Source organism: Melanotaenia boesemani, chromosome 13 (genome assembly GCF_017639745.1).
Source record: "Melanotaenia boesemani isolate fMelBoe1 chromosome 13, fMelBoe1.pri, whole genome shotgun sequence".
NCBI classification, from domain to species: Eukaryota; Metazoa; Chordata; class Actinopteri; order Atheriniformes; family Melanotaeniidae; genus Melanotaenia; species Melanotaenia boesemani.
Window position 1 is genome coordinate 18,130,384 of NC_055694.1, and position 21,864 is coordinate 18,152,247.

Here is a 21,864-nt window from a genome sequence, read left to right on the forward strand (position 1 = left end):
AATGTTAATAAGCATTAATAAATCATTGTTGACTGAGATGTTTCTTCTGGAGCCTCGGCCAACCAGTTTGTAGGATCTTTCCTGATTAGGATAAAATTAATCTACAGTATGTAGGTGACACACACACACACACACACACACACACACACACACACACACACACATTCCTGCACTTACTGCACAGTGAGGACCGAGTGAAAAGGTCCACATAGCGAGGACCACCCTTTCTGTTTAAATTAGGAACACAAAAATACCATTTATGGACACAGGGTGGCACCCTTCTCCCAAACACTGCCTTAGATTACATTAAACACCAACATTTAAAAAAAAAGTTTTCAACAGGTTATGTGAGGACCAGTCAATGGCTTTGGGTTTTTTATGATTTAAAATGAACTAGAATGCTTTTTTTTACTGAATATTAATAATTGAAATCTGTATTGACATATATTACATTTGTAAAGGATGGAATTACAAATAACAGGGCAGTTTTGTTTAATGAAAATAGTATTTATTAAAGAGCAAATTGGTTATTTCAGTATAAAGAAGAATTTGAATTACCAGTTTAGCTGTCAAAAGGTAAAGCATATAATGATTTTTTTAAGACATTATGGTATCAGTTAAGCCTATTGTCAATTTTCAAAACAACTTCTTTTTAAGTCATATCAATTCTGTGGCTTTTTTCTATGTAAAAAAGAATTAGAATAGTAGTCCTAACTGATAGCTGAGCTGCCAGTTAAAACTGGAAATTTGTTGATCACATTTGATTAAGATGTAATATGATTGTGACCTTTTGTGGTTGCGCATACATTTAGTAATTAATCAAGTGAACTTCAGAAGTGCATGCTTCTTTTTCTGAAAGCTATTCCTGTTCCACAGTGTTAAACACAAACATGGCAGACTCAATCCATAAATAACAATAACAACTGGTGGACATTAGATTTATAACTTAGTCTTGGCAACCAAAAACGCCAGTAACAAGACTGTTGTGCAAAGTGCAGAAGATATAAACATATTGCAACTATTCAAAATGCAGCTTTTGATTTGAACAATATAGAACAGCCAGGTGTTTCCTGAGAAATTTTCCAAAAACTTAAAAAAAAACTGCATGTGTCAGTTCCTACTCAACGCAAACTGCTACATAAAAGATTTGCTGTGATGTAGGCCTCCTAACAAATGAACAGGCATAACAAACCCCTTAAAACACGGGAATAATCACCCTCTTACTCTCTCCCTTATCTTTTAGCACCTATCATCTCAGTTTCCTCCCTCTGTTGTCCTCTTTTAATTCAAAATGCAAGCTTTTTCTTGATTTTAACAATTTCATTGTAGACAAAATATTTCACGTCTTTCCACGACCGTGTTCTCAGGACTGGAGACTCTTTGCAAATACACATCATGCAGTCTTCCTTTGCTGGAACCTTCTTCAGTGCGATGAACTTGGCAAGTTGTCGTTTTACTGCAGTCCTCTCCTTGTCAGTCCAGGGTCTCTTACCTTGTTTCTTGACTTCCATTTCTGGAACATCTACAAAACAAAAACCAAAAGGTGTTTATTAGACATTGAGCTGATAAAGTGCGACCTTATTGAAGTTTTTTTTTTTTACCTGAACCCTGAACCCTGCCTCGATTGACTGATAACAGTAACATGCTTACGTATTTTTTAATTTGTTCTTTTTTATTATTTTAACTCAAACTCAGCTGCACATATTTATCTTTTTATGTTAGTTAGCTTTAGTTAGTTTTATTATTTTTATATTCCTATCTCTTTTCATTGCTATTTGAATAGGTGCAGCTGCAACATAAGAATTTCTCCCTGGAGATCAATAAAGTATTCTGATTCATATGTTTGTTACAATGTAAACATCTAAAATAAAAAGTTTAAAGAGGCCAATTTGTTTTAGATGGTTAGATGTATCACTCCGGGTGACTGACCTGAATAGTTTGAAAATATTTTTCTGTACATTGATAAATACCTAAAGGTCTAGTTCTATGCATTTGTCTTTCTATTGTATTTTTCATAACATTAAGGCCCGTTTCTACCTAGAATCCATAATGAGATGAGACGATTTTAAGATGTCGCAGGAAGAAGCTGCAGCAGTGAGAACTGTCAGTTTCAGAGTGGCTGATTTTATTGTGAGGAGAATCAAAAGATGTCTCAATTGCAAATATTAAATGTATCAAAGTAATTATGTCTCCTCAACCAATCAGATAAAGATCAGAATACAACAGGTGCACCAAATATTATTGACGGTTAACAAATAAATAGTTAAATATTAAGTATGCTCCGCTTCATTAAATCAGACCACAAAAAAAAAAAAAAAAGAAAGAAGAATAGACCGCACTGACAGACAGAATGATCAGGACAGATAACTTGCCAGATCAGATGGAGAATTAGCTCATCAGCTGTATAAACAGCAGCATTCACTCTGTAACTGTAGTGCAGGTAATTTTGTAACTGAACAAGTCAAATAAAATAAACAAAAACACCACCCTTTGGTCTATTTCCATCATCTTTAGTGTATCCAGTAAGTTATGTCTTTTTAATTAACACTGAGCTGATGTTGTTGGTTCTGGAAACTAGTTGTATATTAAAATGTTAATTTGTTTACTTCATCACAAAGGCCGTTTGAGACATTAATCTAAGATGCATTTTCGCTATTCTTGATCCAAAGGAGAGATCTGTATCAGAGTCTGATTCTGAGGACCGGCGACAGATCTCTTTGCCAATAACCCACTATCAATGTTGACATTTATGTTTAGATGCTACAGTCAAAGCCTGAAAATCTGAGGTGGTATTAGAGTGGACATATGAGGTGATTATTATCAAATATAATACACCATCTCCTCATTTGGAAGAAAAAAAAAAAAAAAAAAAAAGCGAAATGGCGCTGTGCGAGCGGCTGCGTGTTACGGCAGCTCTGCCTCCTCTTTTCCTTTTTTTAGCGTTTTCTATGGTTTTAGATGTGGTTTTCTTTTTTTCTTTATAGTAGTCAGTATCAGGTGCAATTCTGCACATGGGAAGCCTACTTTTATTACTTTTCTATTTGGACTTCTGCTTCTTTTGGCACTTTTCCAGACTTCGGTGGGGGACACCTTTGGTTTCAGCCACGGCGCCATTGTTTACACCAGGGACCAGCTGTTAGCTCTGAGCGGCACTGCTCTTCTCTATGCAGAGAAGCCGGAGATTCCCGCAGAGATACGGAGAAAAAGAAGAGGCTGCAGAGCAGGAAGAAAGCTCCAGGAGAGGAAACGGAGGTACAGGCCATATTTACCCTCTGATTATGGGAAACGTTCGTTCCCTCTCCAACAAGACCGACGAGCTTGCGGCGCTGACCAGGCTACAGCAGGAGTTCAGGGAATGTAGCCTCATGTGTTTAACGGAGACGTGGCTGAATGGACTTATTCCAGACTCTGTGGTTTCCCTGGATGGATTCAAACTTTCGCGCGCGGATAGGAGTGCGGCGGAGAGTGGTAAGAGGAAAGGCGGGGGACTCGCGGTGTATGTCAACGAGAGATGGTGCAACCCGGCGCACGTCTGTGTAAAGGAACAACTCTGCACCAGGGACATTGAGTTACTCGCTGTGGGCATGCGGCCGTATTATACTGTTTAATGTGTACATCCCTCCCTCGGCCGATGCAGCAGCTGCTTGTGAGCTGCTCCACAGCGCAGTGACTCAGATGCAGACTCGCCACCCGCAGTCCCTCCTGACGCTGGACCTACTGTATGCTAATGTGAAGGACGCATACACCTCCGCCCCCCTCCCCCCGCTTGGACGCTCTGATCACAACCTCGTACATCTGCTCCCTGAATACACACCCAGGGTGAGAAGACAGCTGGCACAGAAGAAGTCTGTGAAAGTGTGGACCAATGAGGCCAATGAGAGACTGAGAGACTGTTTCCAAACCACAGACTGGGAGACACTCTGCAGCTCTCATGGAGAGGACATTGATGGCCTGACCCACTGCATCACGGACTACATCAGCTTCTGTGTGGAGAAGACTGTGCCAACCCGGAGGGTGCGGTGTTTCTCCAACAACAAACCCTGGGTGACCCCTGAGCTTAAAGTCCTGCTGAACCAGAAGAAGAGGGCTTTCATTTCAGGGGACAGAGAGGAGCAGAGGAGAGTTCACCATGAACTCCAGTACAAGATCAGGCGGGCCAAGGACAGCTACAGGAAGAAGCTGGAGGAGCGGCTGGAGCAGAATAACACGCGGGACGTGTGGAGAGGGCTGAAGGAGATCTCTGGATTTGGACAGAGTGGTGCCAGAGGGACAGCTGATGGAGACCAGCGCTGGGCCAATGATTTAAATCTGTTTTTTAACAGATTTGATTCTTTACACATCCCCAGTCCAGCATCTACCATCCCATTCCCCCTTCACCTTCACTTTCAGCTTCCCCCCCATCTCCACTTCACACCAATGGACTCCACCACCAGCCCCCCACTGTCCTCCACCTCCCCCCTCTCCCTTACATCGGCCCAGGTGAGGAGAGAACTGAGGCGGCTGAAGAACAGGAAAGCTGCAGGACCAGATGGCATCAGCCCCAGGCTGCTCAGGACCTGTGCAGACCAGCTCTGTGAGGTGCTCAGGTACATCTTTAACCTGAGCCTCAGCCTGGAGAAGGTCCCTGTCCTGTGGAAGACCTCCTATGTGGTTCCGGTTCCTAAGATATCACACGCGAAGGAGCCGAACCATTACAGACCCCTCGCCTTGACCTCCCACCTGATGAAGACCATGGAGAGGCTCATCCTCGGTCACCTCCGCTCCGTGGTGTGGACCGCAATGGACCCGCTGCAGTTTGCCTACAGGCCAAACATCGGGGTGGATGATGCTGTCATCTACCTACTGCACAGGGCGCTGGCTCACCTGGAGACGCTGGGAGAGTCGTGAGGGTCATGTTTTTTGACTTCTCCAGTGCGTTCAACACCATCCAGCCGGCGCTGCTGCGGGGGAAGCTGGATGGAGCTGGAGTGGATGGAAAGTTAGCTGCATGGACCATCGACTACCTCACCAACCGGCCACAGTGCGTGCGTCTGCAGAACTGTGTGTCTGAGGTGGTAGTCTGCAGCACGGGGGCCCCTCAAGGAACAGTGCTCTCACCGTTCCTCTTCACCCTCTACACCTCGGACTTCACCTACAACACCAGCAGCTGTCATCTCCAGAAGTTCTCTGACGACTCAGCCATTGTGGGCTGTGTGTCTGAGGGGAACGAGCTGGAGTACCGGTCAGTCATCATGGACTTTGTGGACTGGTGTGAGCGCAACCACCTGTGCTTAAACACCAGTAAGACCAAGGAGATGGTGATTGACTTCCGGAGAAGGACACTACCCCACACACCGGTGAACATCCAGGGGAAGGACATTGACCGGGTGGACAGTTTCAAGTACCTGGGTGTTCACCTCAACAGTAAACTGGACTGGTCACACCACACAGACGCCCTGTACAAGAAGGGCCAGAGTCGCCTCCACCTCCTGAGGAGACTGAGGTCCTTTGGAGTATGCAGGCCTCTGCTAAGGACATTTTATGACTCTGTGGTAGCCTCTGCTGTCCTCTACGCTGTTGTCTGCTGGGGAGCGAGCAGCACTGACCGGGACAGGAAGAGACTGAACAAGCTGGTCAGGAGGGCCAGCTCTGTCCTGGGCTGCCCGCTGGACTCTGTGGAGGAGGTGGGTGAGAGGAGGATGTTGGCCAAGCTCACATCCATCATGTCACCCGCTGCAATGTGGAGGGGCTGAGCAGCTCCTTCAGCAGCAGACTGAGACACCCTCAGTGTAGGAAGGAGCTACTGCAGGTCCTTCATTCCCACTGCTGTCAGACTGTACAACTTATCTGTATAGTCATAATACTTTATATTTTACTGTGCAATACCCCCCATTATCAATGTCATCATATTCTTCATATGCCACCATCACCATGTAAATATGTATATAGTCTGTGAGGTTGTTTTTCTTGCACTGTCAATTATATATATATATATATATATAAAAAACACTACATATTTTTTGCTTTTCTTAGACTTCTTTTCTTGTAAAATAATTTATATTGCACCTTCTTGTTGTGATGCATGTTCACCTTATTCTGTAATAAGAGCTTCTGTAACGAGTGAATTTCTCCACTGTGAGATTAATAAAGTCTAATCTATGTATCTATTGCTGTTATCATTGTTTTAATTTAAATGTATTATTTTACAACAACAGATAAAATATTTATTGAAATGCCAAATGTAAAATATGTAACCTGTAAATATATTCTTTACGTCCATATAACAACTGACTTAATTTGGGGAGCCTCAAATATTCATTGTTGATCAGAAGTTTGTTTTTTTTAAGTTGGCTTGATTTACAATTGTGCTACTGTAACACTAATTAATTAATTAATTAATAACCTTGTCACAGAAATTGTTACACAATAGAAATTTACGTTTCAACTGAGTATAGACACTCTGCAACACCACTTTAACTACTAGTCTTTTCAAATGCAAGTTAGTGTCTTGTGCAGTCAATTCCACTTATATTGTTCTCAGGAAACATATCTATTGAACAAAATTTAATCTTACCAAGATTATTACGTTCTCTTGTAGCTGCAGTCTTCTTTCGGCCCTTCAAAGGGGATCTGGTGTCAGCAGTCTGTCTCTCCTCTCCATCTGAGAGACATGGCATCTCAGTATAATGAAAATACATAACACTTTGCATTTAGCACTTCTCTTTTGCAAGTCTTTTTAACATGAACTCACCCCAGTCATCATCAACTTGACGCTTTCGTTTGTTTACATTTTCCTTTTGTCTCTTAACACGCCCTTTTCTATCCTTTTCATCTGTTAAAAAAAAAAACAGAGCCATTTGGTCAAATAGTGAAAACATAGATGCAGTTTTACAACAAGGTCAATAATGCATAAAAGCATGGGCCTCAGACAGGTTTAATCAGTGTAGCAATCTTTATGTTGGCATGTAGGCATGTATTAGTAATTTCAAAAACTTTACCTTGTTTAAACAATTCTACATGCATAATGTTGACTATTTGCCATTAGTTGTAAATTTTCTGCTTTAGAAAATCCCCTGAAGGCCACCTCATTTGTCAAGTTGAATGTTTATTTATGTTGAAAAGATATGAAAACAAATCTAATCTTTCATTAAAAATGTAAGATTTGAACGTTGCTAAACAGAGGTAGCTAACCTTTATTGTATGAATGTTAACACAGTAATAAATTATCAGTATTACCAGTAATGAGGTGAAGAAAAACTACCCCATTTAGTCAAGTGTAGCCTCTGTACTACACAGCAGTAATAAAAAAGTACTGGATCTTCACAGAATGAATTTTGTACTTGTGCTTACCACTAATGTTCCAGTAGTTGTATTTCTATTTGTTTTACAAATTCTTAACGAAAGTTATTTTGAGTTTCCAAAAGTACACTTTCAAGTATACCACAAGTACACTATCTACTTACTGCCAGTGTATTAGTTATATACTTCTAGTCTATATTTTAGTTTAGTTTATTGAAGTATACTTTAAGTTGACTTTTATGAAGTTAAAAATGTTGTAATTTAGTCCAAATATGTATTAAGTTGATATATTTTTTAGTTCACAACAAGTACATGGTCTGTAGTATATTTGCTATTCCTAAACTAATACTCAACCATACTTTTGGCTAAAGGGAGCACGACTCATTGACTTCACCTTATTCTCTACTTGGATTAAGATATATCAGTATTTTGTGGCAGAAAGAGGTAAAATGTATACTAAAGTACAAGCACAAGCTTTAGTATTAAAGTATAACTGTGCCCTGGGTATGCCCTGGACAGGTCGACTCAACTCGGACTCAACTCAGAGTTCTGATTCCACCTAAGAGTTTGTTAAACCTCCTTTATGAAACGGGCCCCTTATCATCCAAATTAAAAAAAAGTACGGATAGAAGGAAGGGAAGTGTTAATGTTGCAAGTGGTGTATAGTTCGGGGCAACAGTGCAGTTTAAGGAAGTGCTCAGCTCCAGCCCGTCAATATAATTTGCCCTGTATTTAACAATATGTCGTTTGTTACACAGAACTTAAAGACACCATCATTTGTAATATATAATGTATGGAAAAATTCAGACACACTGTAATCAGTGGGATAGCTGATGAGCTGGAGGGAGGGCTGGTGGAAGGGATGGTAACAACATAAGGCAGGGGTGCCCAAGTCCAGTCCTCAAGATCTACTATCCTGAAACTTTTAGATGCATCCCTCCCCCAACACACCTGAATTAAATCAATGGCTTGTTACCAGGCCTCTGCAGAGCTGAATGACATGTGGATGAGGGAATTGGGCCATTTTATTCAGGTGTATTGGAGAAGGGTTGCTTCTAAAAGTTCCAGGATAGTAGATCTCGAGGACTGGACTTGGGCACCCCTGACATAAGGTTTAGACCAGGGTTACTCAATTTGGTCCTACGAGGGCCGCAATCCAGCAGGTTCTCCATGTGTCCGTGCTTTGACACACTGACTCAAATGAATTAGTCATTGTGCAGAACTTAGATCCATTTAATTTGATGCAGTTGTGTTGAAGCAGGGATACATGGGAAACCTGCTGCATTGCTGCCCTCGTAGGACCGAATTGAATAACCCTGGTTTAGACTATACATTATCTTATATATTGGGTGTATATGCTTTGAGGAAACTTATTTGTATTTGACTGCTGATATTTTGGAAAGTAAACAAAACTAAAAAAGGACTTAAATTAAAAACACTAAGCTAAACTCAAACACTTCACTCATGCCAATGTTACAGACTTACCCCAACCATCATCATCACGTTTCTCGGTAGATCGCTCATTTTGCTCAACAGGTGGTGTTCCACATCTCTCCTGGTACACCATTTCATCTATAAAAAATATGTTTTGATAGAGTTGTAGTCCTTACATCTTCATTTCAGAAATATATCAATAACACAGTGAGATCCAACTCAGACAAAAAAGCATTACCTGTTTTTTCAATGTCTGGACCAGTTTGACCATCACTCAAATCATCGTCATCATGTTTTTGTTTAGCTGTAGTCATCTTTCGTTTCCCTGTGTTTGTGTCTTCTTGCAACTCTCCATCTATGCAAGATGATGTTTTAGTCTAATGAAATTGCTAAAATCTCAGAAACAATGATGCAGTGAAAGAAGATTCAAGTCACAGAGTATTACCTGCATTTTCAAATCCTTGAATGGTGTTATTAATCCCATCATCCTCATCAGCACCACAACCATCTTCATCATGTCTTCTTCTTGCAGTCTGCCATAGTCTCTTTACAGGTGACCTTGCTGCAGCTGAATGTGGCACCTCTCCATCTGTAAAAATTACATTAATACCAAGTAAAGGCCAAGCTCCATTTCAAGGCTCTTGTGTTAATATTGCCTGGAATTACCAGAGTCATCATCATCGTGTCTTTGTCTTGTGGCAGTATTTTTTTGGCCTCTAAACTGATGAGCTTATGATGGACAGCTGTTCTCCATCTGATGGAGCATACATTAGAAAGATGCATATGCATATAGAGTCTATATTATAGACAATCCCTCACAATGGCAAAGTTTTTCTGACAAAAAATTACATGTGCAGAAAAGCTTTAAGCCTTAAATCAGTCAAGCAAATAATTTGTTAAGTTTTTTTTCGTACCAAACATGCTCAAGCTTGGGTGGTAGCTGAATTTCTGGATTTCTTTAAGTATTGTTTTATTACTCATATGATTACTGTTACTGACTTCTGAAACATATTACTACTGTTACTATGGAAAGCACTGGTTCTGTTTCAGTTGCCAGCGGTTGCACTGCAAACTCGGACCTGTTGGTGTTTTACTGATAACTTAGAACCTGGACATCTGGTCAACATTAGGTCCAACTTATCAATATAATTTATTTGAAAGAAAAAAAGATTTTTCAAGGCTTTCAAATCAGTCACAAGCACTGACACTATAGCGTTGACAGTCCTATTCCTAACATAACCACTAATGGTGGGACCTGAACAAACAGTTCAGGAACAGTTTTAAAACCTTTACACTTGTTTTCAGTTTATACTGGTTTCCAGTCAGTCAGAGAAAAGATTTTAAAATCCTACAGATTGTCTACAATCCCAGAATGGTCTAAGTCCAGAATCCATCTTTAAATTTCAGAGAATGTAAACCTAGTAGGACTCTTAGATCCAAGGACTCAGGTCAGGCCGGAGTCTGGCCCAGAGTCCGGGCCGCAGTCCAGACCAGCGTCCAGAATCAACATGGAGGAGGAGCATTAATCTTCCAGTGGAGATTAAACTTTCACCAACTGTCTACACTTTTACATCTAGATTAAAAACTTTTCTTTACTCATGTCTAAAGGTGAAATCTGCACTACATCCTATCTAGACTTTTGCTGCTTGTAATTGTTTTAACTTAATTTATTCTCTTTATATCATTTTATTTATTAAGTTAATTTCTTTTGTTGCTTTTATTGTACTTTTTAATGCTTCCTGAGATGCTTTTAATGTTATATAAAGCACTGAGTTGTCTTATACTTGAAATGTGATGCTCAAATAAAATTGGTTTGTTATGATTTTCATTACATACCATCATGAGCTTCCTGTTGTCTTCCTGCATCCGACGTCCTTCTCTCATTGACACTGTTCAGACCTTTGATTGGGGTGGCTGCATGTCCTTTGTCTATGGAAACATTAACAGTAGAAAATTAGTAAACTTGCTTTTACAATTACATTAAATGAAAGTTGAAAATATGCAGATAGATAGATAGATAGATAGATAGATAGATAGATAGATATAGATGCTGCACACAGTGGACAGAATGACAGAGAATGACAGAGAGATAAAACTAGTAATGACTTTAAAATGGTATTAATATTTATTTACATACCACTGATAACAGAGTCCAGTGTTTGTAGAGTCCTCCCTTTCAGGGACTCTGCTCCATGTTCCATCGCAAACAGAAGTTTGCCAATCTTGGCCACTTGGAATGTTTTATCTGTCTGACGATAATAGTCGCAGTGGACCCTGATATCATGTCCCATGAATCGAGCAACTTGCTCGAGTTCCTGGCTGTCGAGGTTGAGAAGCTGACATAGGGTAGCAACTTGCTTCCTTAATTTTGTTGATCTCAGCAGTTCTGGGTTTTTGGCCTTGCTCTCTTCTGCAAATCTTCTGAGGCAGTCACACCCACGAAGATTGGTAGTTGTGCCAAGCCTTGCAAACAGAAACGGGTTCTCCTCAAGTATGCCAACTTCCCTCCGTTTTTTAATGAGGAAGTCAAGAGAAGCTTTGGTGCGCTCCAGAAGTAGGATGGGAACCTTTCTCCCTCTCTTCCCACGTGTCACCAAATGTGTCAGTCTCTGGCTCAATTGTTTTTCCACGGGAGATAAGGTCTCATATATGTCTTTGTTCATTTGGCCAGTGTTTGTGTTAAGATAGGTCTCAAGGGTTAAACGTGATGCCTCTCCTTCCCGTTTCTTATTGAAAACGATTTGTGCAAGAAGGCTCTCACTTAATTTTTTGTACGCTGTAGTACTCACACGCTCTCTTAACTCTGCCATTGCCTCGTTCTCAGCTTTCCTCAGGTAGTTCTGGAGGGTGACTATGTCCTCTGTCAGAGGTACACTGTCTTCTTTGCCCCACTTGCGTTGCTCAATTGTGCTGTGAGCATTAGTCGACACGTAAGTGGACCAGGAGGTATCCAGCAGTTCCTTGAACTTTTTTGCCTTCTTCTCAGCTTTACCATCACACGTCATCAAGCAGTGGCCTATCCAGGTTTCAGTTGCTCCTTTGAGTGAAAAGCCAATTTTAACAGCTGTAGATGGCTTTCCATATTCATTCTTGTTTACATCATAGTTTGACAAATGCCTGGCTGCTTTAATTGCCAGATTAAAATTGGCTGGATCACAAATGTCTTTAAGACTTGCGACATGCTTGTCAATGTCTTTGGCAGCCAACATAAAACGTCCCAATTCTCTTAGTTTTTGTGCAATATATCTGTGCTGAGATTGTTCTCTGCCCTTTTTAGCAAATAATGCATCTCCATATGCACAAATCATCTCATCATTCCTGATATGACAAGTTACACAATCCTGTTGCATGGAATGAATGATCTCTTGTACTCCACTAGATGATTCTCTGACTGGAATAAGGGACGAGGAAGATTTTTGGATTCTGGCTCTTTTGCCGTTCTGACTATCCTCTGCCCGTCCTCTGCACGATTTATTGTGTCTCCACAGTTCAGTTCTCTTGAACATCGCGTAACAGTGTTGACATGGTAGGTAGCTCTCTATGTCTGCTTTCCCAGGGGGCTGTCTCCATGTTACAATCTCACCATTTCCTTCTTTTAAGACACTGGCATTATGTTGCCAGTCGCCTTTATTACGAAGGCCTTCCAACAATTTCTTCCTTTTTTTGGAGCCAACTGGGAAACTAAAAGCAATGGCGACATCGCGTTCCTCACTATGTTTTCTTTCTAGATGTCTGGCTATTTTCAATTGAGCCTTTTTACAGTACACACAGTAATGAGCTTTGTCCCAAGCCCTGGCACCATCCTTTTTTTTGCTTGTTTTAACAGTAATCTTCACCATTTTTTTGCCATCTTGTAACTTCCTTTTTCCTTTTGACTGCATATCTATTTGAACTGATTTACCTTTGGCCTTCTGGTCCTTAGCCTTCCAGATACTAGTTTCACTGGATGAGTGACTGTGGTGATTCTCAGGTGCACTGTGGCAGGAGGACTCTGACTCTTGTGCAAGGACCTCATCCTCACTGGATGATGGTGATGATGGTTTGTAGTCTGCATCAGATCCACTGTAGCTGGATAACAGAGACTCCTCATCTTCTACGGATGGTGATGGTGTTGGTGGGGGATAGCAGGCTTTATCAGGTTCATCACCACGCCTCTCTTTGACAGGTGTATGTTCACTTGATGAGGGGCAGTGGTCCTTTTTGGCCTTCACAGCAGGGCAGAGGAAAAAACAGGGAAAATAATCATTTATCATCATTACTGCCTAATTCAGTGTGAAAACTTTACATTGCCAAATACATGCCTACACCTCTACATCTACATATCTGTGAAAATAAAAAGAGTATCACTGTCTAAACAACATGTGGCATGTTTCCTCTTGCTGGACTCTGGCCTATGTATGACTGTCTACGTATGGTGAAACTCAATTGAGGTGAGACAATGCAGACATATTTCCTAACATAAAACCCTGATGGCTTCAGATACAAAAAAATTACTTTCCTTAACTGACTACTCCAAATCCAACACAACTGCCTCAAAACTTAAACTACGTGTAGCTTACCATTTACCGTTTAATCCCACACAGACTGTAGCAGAAATGCTCATAATTTCACAGCAGCATCCTAACCACTGCCAGTTGCTGCTTACTCGCCACAATCATGAACTAATCTTTAATTAAACATTTTGGCCAAATTATAGACAAAACAATCACACAGTTTAGTCACATTTAAGTCTTTTTTTCTTACTTTCTTTCAGTTAATTCTCTGTATAAACAAATTTGTTTGCATTTTTTACAGAACATTTCAGGCAGTTTGATCAGACTGCTTTAGGTTGTGCCTACCTACTATATTACCATTACAATCACATTAGTGATTGAACAACAAGTCTTTCAATGTCCTTATATGGCTGAGAGCTCAGAAATCAAACATATAAATCTTACAAACATATAGCTGTGTAATGTAACAAAAGTCTGACTGGATATTCTGTGCTTTGTGAGGCGTAGGGCTTTCATTAGATCACCATCATTAAGAGTGAAAACAAATCAATATTATTACAAATAAATAACTAAACGAACAGACTTTGAATATTACAGCAGCCAAAGGTGATGCTGTGAAGCTAACAACCTGACATTAACAACATAGTAAACCAACTAACATCAGCCTGCATTCAGCCTCATTTATTCATTATTTCTTCATGCAAACTGAAAACTGTTTTACAGAATAAACTGGCCTCTGTCCAGACTGACCCAGCCTGGTTTGATACAGAAACTGAGCAGTAATTAGTTCATATATCTGCTCAGATATTTTGGCTGCTGGAAGTTTAGTTAGCCAGGTGAACTCAACAGGACTTCAACAGCAGCAGGTGCAACTCTCCATATGTTGTCTGCATGTTCCTCACATATTCCACAGCCACAGGTTACCTCTGAGCCTCCATTTAATGCAGTATGTTTTCATTTAGCTTAAATATAGCCTAAACAAACCGTACAGAGGGCCACGGCCACACAGCAGCCTGAGCTGAGCGTGGAGCATTGATAGCAGTTGTCACGTGTTCATGTTGACATTTCTGCATCTCATTTGGGTTTCTGTAGTAACTGTAACGGTAACTGCCTGCTGCATCTGCTTACATGAAGTTTGTTTTTCATACTTAGCAACAAAAAATACGAAGTAATTTCATAGTAAATGCGCTGAAACAGGGACTGAGCTGCAGGAGGAGATTAAAGGAGAGGAGCTGAGAGGCTGGAGAAGTCCTGTCCCTCTCATTTAAAAAAGAAAAAAACAATTTCCTTCCTAATCATTACTTTGGATAACTAAATTAACACTAGTAAATTCTGCACTGCCACTGTCATTGTTTTAATAAACTACACAAAGTGACTTTAAAACCAAAATAAGTGCAAAGAAAAAATGACTTACCCGAGCATTTTCAAATCTCTCTTCGCACTTTTGGTGGTGATTCCTTAAATTTCGAAGTCTTCTCTTAAATCTGTCCATGTTAAATGCTGAATATCGGAGACGAGCTGAAGGAGGGGAGAGACGCAGGTGTCCAGGCAGGTCTTAACAAGCCTGAACTCTTCACCTCGCTCCTCGACCTCTGATTGGTCAAGTAATCAACACACATCAGCGTGTTGGGAAGCACACACACAGGCACAGCTCTCACCCTGAGAACTCAACCTTAAACCTCATTAACCCTTTCATGGTGCTCTCCTTTAAATTGTCACCCTAAACAGAATTTCAAACAAATCCTAAAATTATGAATATAGACACCTCATTAAACAGTTCAGAAAAAACGTTAAAATTTGTGATTTATTTATTAAGGAAATGTATGGACAAATTAAAATAAATTAATTAATAAATGAGTAGAGAAATATATTAAAAGCAAATCATTGAATAAATATGAAAAATAACAAAAATCATGATTGATTGATTGATTGATTGTAAAGACTTTCCAGTCCGTAGATTTCAGTCTGTCATTACACCGCTTAGAGACTGTCGGTCCACTTGTCGTGCCCCACCACCATAACACTAAATAACATAATCTAAACTTCTGTAAAAATGAATCCATTGGTGTCTAACTGTCTATCTGTTCCCGTGATGCCATCTCACTCTACAATTCAGTCTGTCTGATAAACTCTCAGCCATAGAATTAGATTTCTTAAGTAAATGAATGTTATGTTGGCAGAGCTGAGGACCCAAGCACAGGGAGAATGAGGCAGGATGCAGAATGGTGCTGGTGAAAAGGTTTATTTTTCCACAAAAGCAGGGAAAGGGAACCACACAATACAAGGATGAACCACAAGGATCTGACACAGGCAAACTGAAAACCACGGGGTATATATGCACAGAGGGAGTAATAAGGAACAGTTGAAGTGAATGAGTAATTAGACCAGGTAAACTAATGAGACAGAAACACAAACCACAGGAACACAAGAGGGAAAACAGGAAAACTGGACTAAACGTGGCAAAACCCAAAATCCAGACAAAAACTAAAACATGACACAAACGATGATCTAAACAGAAAACTAAACAAGAAAAAAGCCAGAACTGGAAACCAAGATCAAAACAGAACTAAACATGACAAACCAAAACCCTAAACCATGATCAACACAGGACTAAAAAAACAAAAACCACAAACTATAAACCAAGATCAAAATATATCAAACCAAACAACAGACCAGTACCCAACAGAGGAACCATGACAGTCCCCCCCCACCACCAACAAAGTCCAAACTAAATAAATGGTTCAAGCCTGGCGGGCGGAGGGGGTCCGGAGGAGGGACCAGGCCCAAGCACAACAGTCCAGGACTTAGCTCAGGAGGTCGATCCAGAGGCCGAGAAGACTGGGGCAGGATCAGATCTCTGAAGGTCGACCCGGAGGCCGAAAGGACTGGGGCTGGATATCTGGTGGATGACCAGAGGGCTGCACGAACAGGAGCTGGACCTCTGGAAGACATGCAGGCTGGAACTGGATCTCTAGGAAGCGCGCAGAATGGAACAGGGACAGGAACTTAATCTCTAGGGGGCTCTGTATCATCCACATTATGGCAAGCCCAGGTGCCAGAGGCAGAGGAGGAGCAATCTCCTTAACGGCGTGGACCACAGGTGGCGGCACAGGAGCAATCTCCTCGGAGCAGGTGAGGAGATTCTTGACCTGAGACTCCATCAGAGCCATGAACCAAGAGCAGGTGAGGAGCGTCTTAACCTGAGACCTCCTCGGAGCCAGGGACCAGAAGCGGGTGAGGAGCGTCTTGACCCGAGACCCCCTCAGAGCCGTGAACCAAAAGCAGGTGAGGAGCATCTCGACTTGAGACCCCTCGGAGCCAGGGACCAGAAGTGGGTGAGGAGCGTCTCGACCACTGACCTCCTCGGGAACAGGAGCCAGAAGTGGGAGAGGAGCGTCTTGACCATAGACCCCCTCAGGAACAGGAACCAGAAGAGAGGCTTTTTGACCAGGGACCTCCTCAAGAACAGGAATCAGAGTCAACGTGGACTTGGGCGCAGGCGTCAGATGCTGAAGAGCTGGACAGGACCTGGGCACAGGCGTCGGACTCTGAGGACCTGGAAAGGACCTGGGCGCAGGTGTGAGACCCTGAAGAGCTGGGCAGGAGCCTGGGAGCCGGTGTTGGAAGTTGCAGCACTGGCGACGTGGACCTCTGAGCTGGTGGCAACACCGGAAATGTGGACCTCTGAGCCGGTGGATACTCTGCAGACATGAGGTGTGGAGTTGGTGGAGACTTTGGAGACGTCATGTGTGGAGCCGGCAGTGACAGTGTAAAACGAGGTTGTCTACGGCCTAGTCTCCTTCTGGCGAACACCGTGGTCCATGCAGACCCCTGAGACTTGGGTCAGTCTGGAGGTGCCCAGATTGCCAGTCTGGACCCCCAGAATGGTGTCCTCTCAGGTGAACCCTCCATCTGAGAAGTACACCAAGCCAGCTCACCATTTCAGCCTCATCTGAAAGAGACGAGTCCATGCAAGGGAAATCATCCATCCAAGGATCACTCCCCCATAATCATCTCTCCAATACTGAAGATGGAATGTAGGGAGGACCCGTTGGGTTCATGCTGGGCCAGTTCTTTCAACATGCTGGGTCCATTTAAAGTCTGATCCTTCCTACATTAAATCAATCAAGTTACTTAAATAAAGGTTTATGTTACTGAGGAGAATTTACAGGTACATATACTGTGAAGCTACTCTGTAGGCCCAGGGTGACTGCATACACATTGATTTGTCTTTCTATGCTTCTTGTAATATGTTTTTTAGCATGTTTTAGCTATTAATACTACTATTAATATTATTAGTATTTCCCCTAGTGGGCATGGAAAGTGGCTGAAGGTTCCGCGGGTAGGCTTATGCAGCCAATAAGAGCTGGTGGGGCTCCAGATGGAGGCCTGCAGGTCTCCAGTGGGCATAGAGGACCACTAGGTGTACAGCTGGAGGCCTTGGGAAGCCAGTGAGAGCCGCTGGAGTTTGTGTTGGAAATCTGTTGGTCATTCAGCTGGCGGTCCCACGGGTGGGCTGATGCAGACATGGTGGGCCGCAGGGTGTAAAGTTGGAGGCCATGGGTAGCCAGTGAGAGCTGCTGGGGCTACCGTTGGAGGTTAAAGCTACTGAAGATGGGAGTTGAAACTCTTTCTGACAGGGGACTTCACCAGACGTTCCCAGCAGACCCTCACAACACATTTGGGTCTGCCAGGCCGGACCAGCATCCTCCATTACCATCTGAGCCAACACACTAACAGGTGGTGATCAGTTGACAGCTCCACCCCTCTCTTCCCCCCGACACAAAGTTCTGAGCCAATTTTGGAGACATTTTAGCTAATTTTGTCCACTTTACACAGGGTTGAATATTATGACACACCTAAGTTTAAATGGCTGCCATTCAAAAAGTATGGGGTCGATCGGTCCCAAAGTAAAGTCAATCTAGTTGTATCGGGTACCCGAACAACATATTAAAATTTCAGAACTTTGGGCCACCTACAAAGTAATTTTGTGTAAATCATTTCAGAGCAATACTGGGTTAGGGTCGATTGCCCTGACACCCTCTTGGCCTTTGCATACTCATTTGACCAAGTTTTTTTTTCTATACGACATGGAAAATTATTCTCAAAATTTGGGGTCTCTTGGGTCAAATGGTACCCTCAAATGGTATGTTCAAAAACTATTTTGGCATAACTAAGGCATTGTTTTGGCAAGCGGGCTGATTTTTAAAATAGGGCTTGGGGCATGCTTCTGTACATGTGCGCTCAATTTAAAATTTTTGAAAAAAAAATGGCTTTACTAGGCAAAAAGGGCTTCATAAAGGCAACACAAAACCTCCCTGTTTATTAATAACTCTAGATTGCTTTGACTTACCGGCACCAAATATATTTATGTGCATAATCAGGTCATTGCCACAAAGCAGTGTACCAAATTTCAAGTGTCTGGGTCAAAAGATGGCTTTACTAGGCTCAAAAGGACACCCTTAATTGAAATGACCTTTGCCCTAGATTAACCTTGCACTTGCAGGTATGCAGGAAATAAGGTGAGGGATGGGCATGAATCGGGTTTTGGAAACTCGTCATACTTAGATAAATTATACAGAAAAGTCCCCTGCTTGACTATACTTTATTAGATTACTTGCTGCTAGGAATACAAGGCTTAGCAATATGCCCTCAAAACCTATACTGAAGTATAGGACTGGTGTTATATGTTGAATATATACATTTAATAAATATATTTTTGTGCATGTACAATGTACAACATTCTTTAATAAATACCTTAGCCTTCATTCAAGATCATTCCAGTTTCATTACAAAAAAAAACCAAAAAAACAAAAAAAAAAAAAACCCAGATGATTAATAGAATAAGTTTAACAACTCAATCTTTATATAACACCTGAATGAGCAACTACTGCAAGGACCAAATAAGAAATTTTACTGTTACCAAATACAATATAAAATAAAATAAAATCTCTGGAAAAGAAGAAACATTCTAACTGCAAATGTGCAATAAAATTCAAATAATGCAACCAATAACCATAAATTACTTAATGAAATAAATATATAAATAAGCATATCTACAAAGATATCACGTTGTAAATATGATAATATATTAACTCAATTTTGAATTATGTTGAGATGTTAACTTATTCCGGTTATATGATTGGCATTTTGGTAGGCCAATAACATCACTTGATTTGGTTTAATCTAACCAATCAGTAGTACCTTGCAGGCCTCTCTGTCAGCCGTGGGCCTGCTACTGGGCTGTCTGCATCTTTCCAATGCCCATGCTACAGCAGGAAGCCAGAATTGCTCAGAGTCTTACTTGTTTATTATTGTGCTGTGAGGTTTAATTAAACTCTGTTGCCCTGTCAGAGGTCCAGACATTCATATTGTTAAATGGTGAGTACTGCAGATTCTGGAAACTTTTATTAAAAGCTTCATTTTAGATAATGAAAAAAAATGCAACAAAGTGTGCTAGCTGCTATGCTAATGATCACAATGTAAAATTTCATCAAGGTATATTACCACAGTTAGCATGTGGTTTAGGTGGAAATAATCTAAGCAATATGGATTTCTGTAGACTGAAGATTCATTAAATGCACTACTCTATTTGAGTTTGGACAAATGGCAAGCAGACAATGCTGAAAACTGTCCTGATTTAATTTACTCCCTGTTGTAGAGATTCTTTTAATTATTTTTATTTTATGGAAATTAAGCTAATGGTAGTTACAGCCAAGTACTTTTTAAAAAGCTGACACGCTAAACTTTAATCCTTAAATCAAAGTAACTTATTTTGAAAGCACTAAATGTTGATTTAATCCTAACTGTTTTATATACTAAATTTGAACCATAGCAACTTTAACCCGTTAAGCCCAACCCATGAAAAAATGAAAAGTCAATTTTTAAAAAATATGAGGTCTTTATTAGGCCCTTTAACAAAATCTAACAAAAAGAATTAACATTTGGAGGGGATATATAGTTTAAAAATATTATAATGTGGTTTTCTGCTTCTGGGTATCTATTAGGGGACAGAAGACAAGTATTAGATTGTGTTCAACAGGATTTTGAGCAAAGTTTGTACTATAATTTGAAGGAAAATGTCTCAGAAACTGTATGTGACAAATATATCACGTCAGGCTTTTATGGGTTAAATGTACAACAGAACAAATAAGTTAATTGTTATACCAATATCTAAGATATCATAGTTGGTATAAAATGCCATGTTGATGCTTTAGTCTGGATGTTCTCATGTGGCAATATGACCTATATCTATAGGTCATGGTTCGATGTTTCAGCCAAAAAATTTTCAAAAGGAGAAAATCCAATGAAAAGCAGAAATTCCAGTGAACCAATGGCGAGTCGACTCTACTGGACCTTGTGGAGGATAGTTCGCATTGCTTTCAACTGATAATCTGCAGCTGCTTCTTCAATACATGATATGGTAGGATGGATTATCACACAAACCCCACTGATAAACCCACAGAAATTAAATGTAAAGGCTTGACTTAAAGTAAATTGGATATTTCATGAATATTATAGTTTATTATTGTGAAATTTGAATTTGAAGTAAGTAAGTTTTACAAACATGTTCATGCCAATTTCCTTTAGCTTCATTTTTCAAATGTTGAACTCCTGCCATCCAATTCTTTCTGAAATCAGTCTATTATCTTCTTTACTGATGAATAGGTATTCTAACCAGATTATAATTGCATCAGCATTTAAAGGATATATACTACTACTATTAATATGGATGTCAACATTGATAATACAAAACTTTCATCATATATGTCCCGCCTTTTGAGGTGTTGTGCAAATTTGTTATGTTTATTTATTTGTAAGGAGCCTGTGACCAGTAGTGTATATGATGCCAAATGCAATGCCAGCATGTGGATTTAAATTTTGAACCAGTAGGGTCACAAGAGTGGGACTAAGCTTCCACAACTCTTGCTCATTGGCTGAGTGGAACTAACTCTAGACTCTTAATAAAAATTTATGCTGCACAACAGTAATGGCATAACAACATTCTTTGGAGATAATCTGAATAAACAAAATCAAATGTGATGCCGACCGAAAAAAGAGGATCTTCTTTTTCTTTGACTGTTACTACAACATTTACAAGTAAACAAGTCCAAATATATAAATATAGCTATTTTAGGCCCAATTAGATGTCTGGGAGAAAAAGAAATAACTGTGATATGAACATTTCATTAGTAACTATACTGGAAACCACTACAGATTCTTTTTTTTTTTTTTTTTTTTTTTTTTTACAATAGTTCCCAAAGTCATTTGTTCAAAAAATGATTATTTTCTTACAGTTATTTCTATAAATGGGTTGCTTTTAAATTTTTTTTAAAGAGTTGTCCAAGTATTGTACAAAAATGTTAATATATCACAGTTGCCAGTAGGGGGAGCCCTAGAGTCATATTGGCGAAATACATCCCGGCCCCCAGTAGGGGAGCTCTAGAGCAAAATCTGTGTGAATTTTCCTGCTGAAAAAAGCAGTTTTCTAGCATTCTGAGGACAAACTGTGAAACTTAGAGGGTAGCATCTATGTAGCATCAGGAAGTGATTTAGATGATGTCAAAGTGAGGTCCGGCCAAAATGTCCTCACTTTGTAAAAATGACCTCACTATGTTGGTTAAAAACTCACACTGGTCCTCACAATGTATTAAGTACA

General features: G+C 40.6%; 1 protein-coding gene across 4 annotated transcripts; it reads right to left on the reverse strand.

The window, feature by feature from the left end:
• Nucleotides 1–627: 627 nt before the first annotated feature.
• LOC121652200 lies at nt 628–15,048 on the reverse strand. Of its 4 annotated transcripts, XM_042004842.1 has the most exons (11): nt 14,620–15,048; nt 12,614–12,917; nt 10,850–11,749; nt 10,549–10,641; nt 9,158–9,301; nt 8,951–9,067; nt 8,764–8,850; nt 6,731–6,811; nt 6,554–6,640; nt 1,288–1,522; nt 628–1,073 (listed from the first exon to the last, which is right to left on the reverse strand). In XM_042004842.1, exons 1-11 carry the CDS (start codon nt 14,695–14,697, stop codon nt 1,019–1,021), a joined length of 2,181 nt encoding a protein of 726 aa, XP_041860776.1. In that variant the 5' UTR covers nt 14,698–15,048; the 3' UTR covers nt 628–1,018. The 4 variants fall into 4 exon arrangements, with proteins under 4 accessions (XP_041860776.1, XP_041860775.1, XP_041860774.1 ...); XM_042004841.1 differs by lacking the exon at nt 14,620–15,048 and having other exon boundaries at nt 10,850–12,393; nt 12,614–12,671; XM_042004840.1 differs by lacking the exons at nt 8,951–9,067; nt 12,614–12,917; nt 14,620–15,048 and having other exon boundaries at nt 10,850–12,582.
• Between the last annotated feature and the right edge of the window lie 6,816 nt (nt 15,049–21,864).

What these genes read in the sequence shown, in the direction of transcription:
- LOC121652200 (XM_042004840.1), bottom strand. Translation starts at nt 12,551, where the DNA reads ATGGTGAAGATTACTGTTAAAACAAGCAAAAAAAAGGATGGTGCCAGG. An exon ending in ACTGGACTCTGTTATCAGTG is followed by an intron (nt 10,642 to 10,849) that starts GTATGTAAATAA and finishes ATGTTTCCATAG; the next exon opens with ACAAAGGACATGCAGCCACC. An exon ending in ACAACAGGAAGCTCATGATG is followed by an intron (nt 9,302 to 10,548) that starts GTATGTAATGAA and finishes TAATTTTTACAG; the next exon opens with ATGGAGAGGTGCCACATTCA.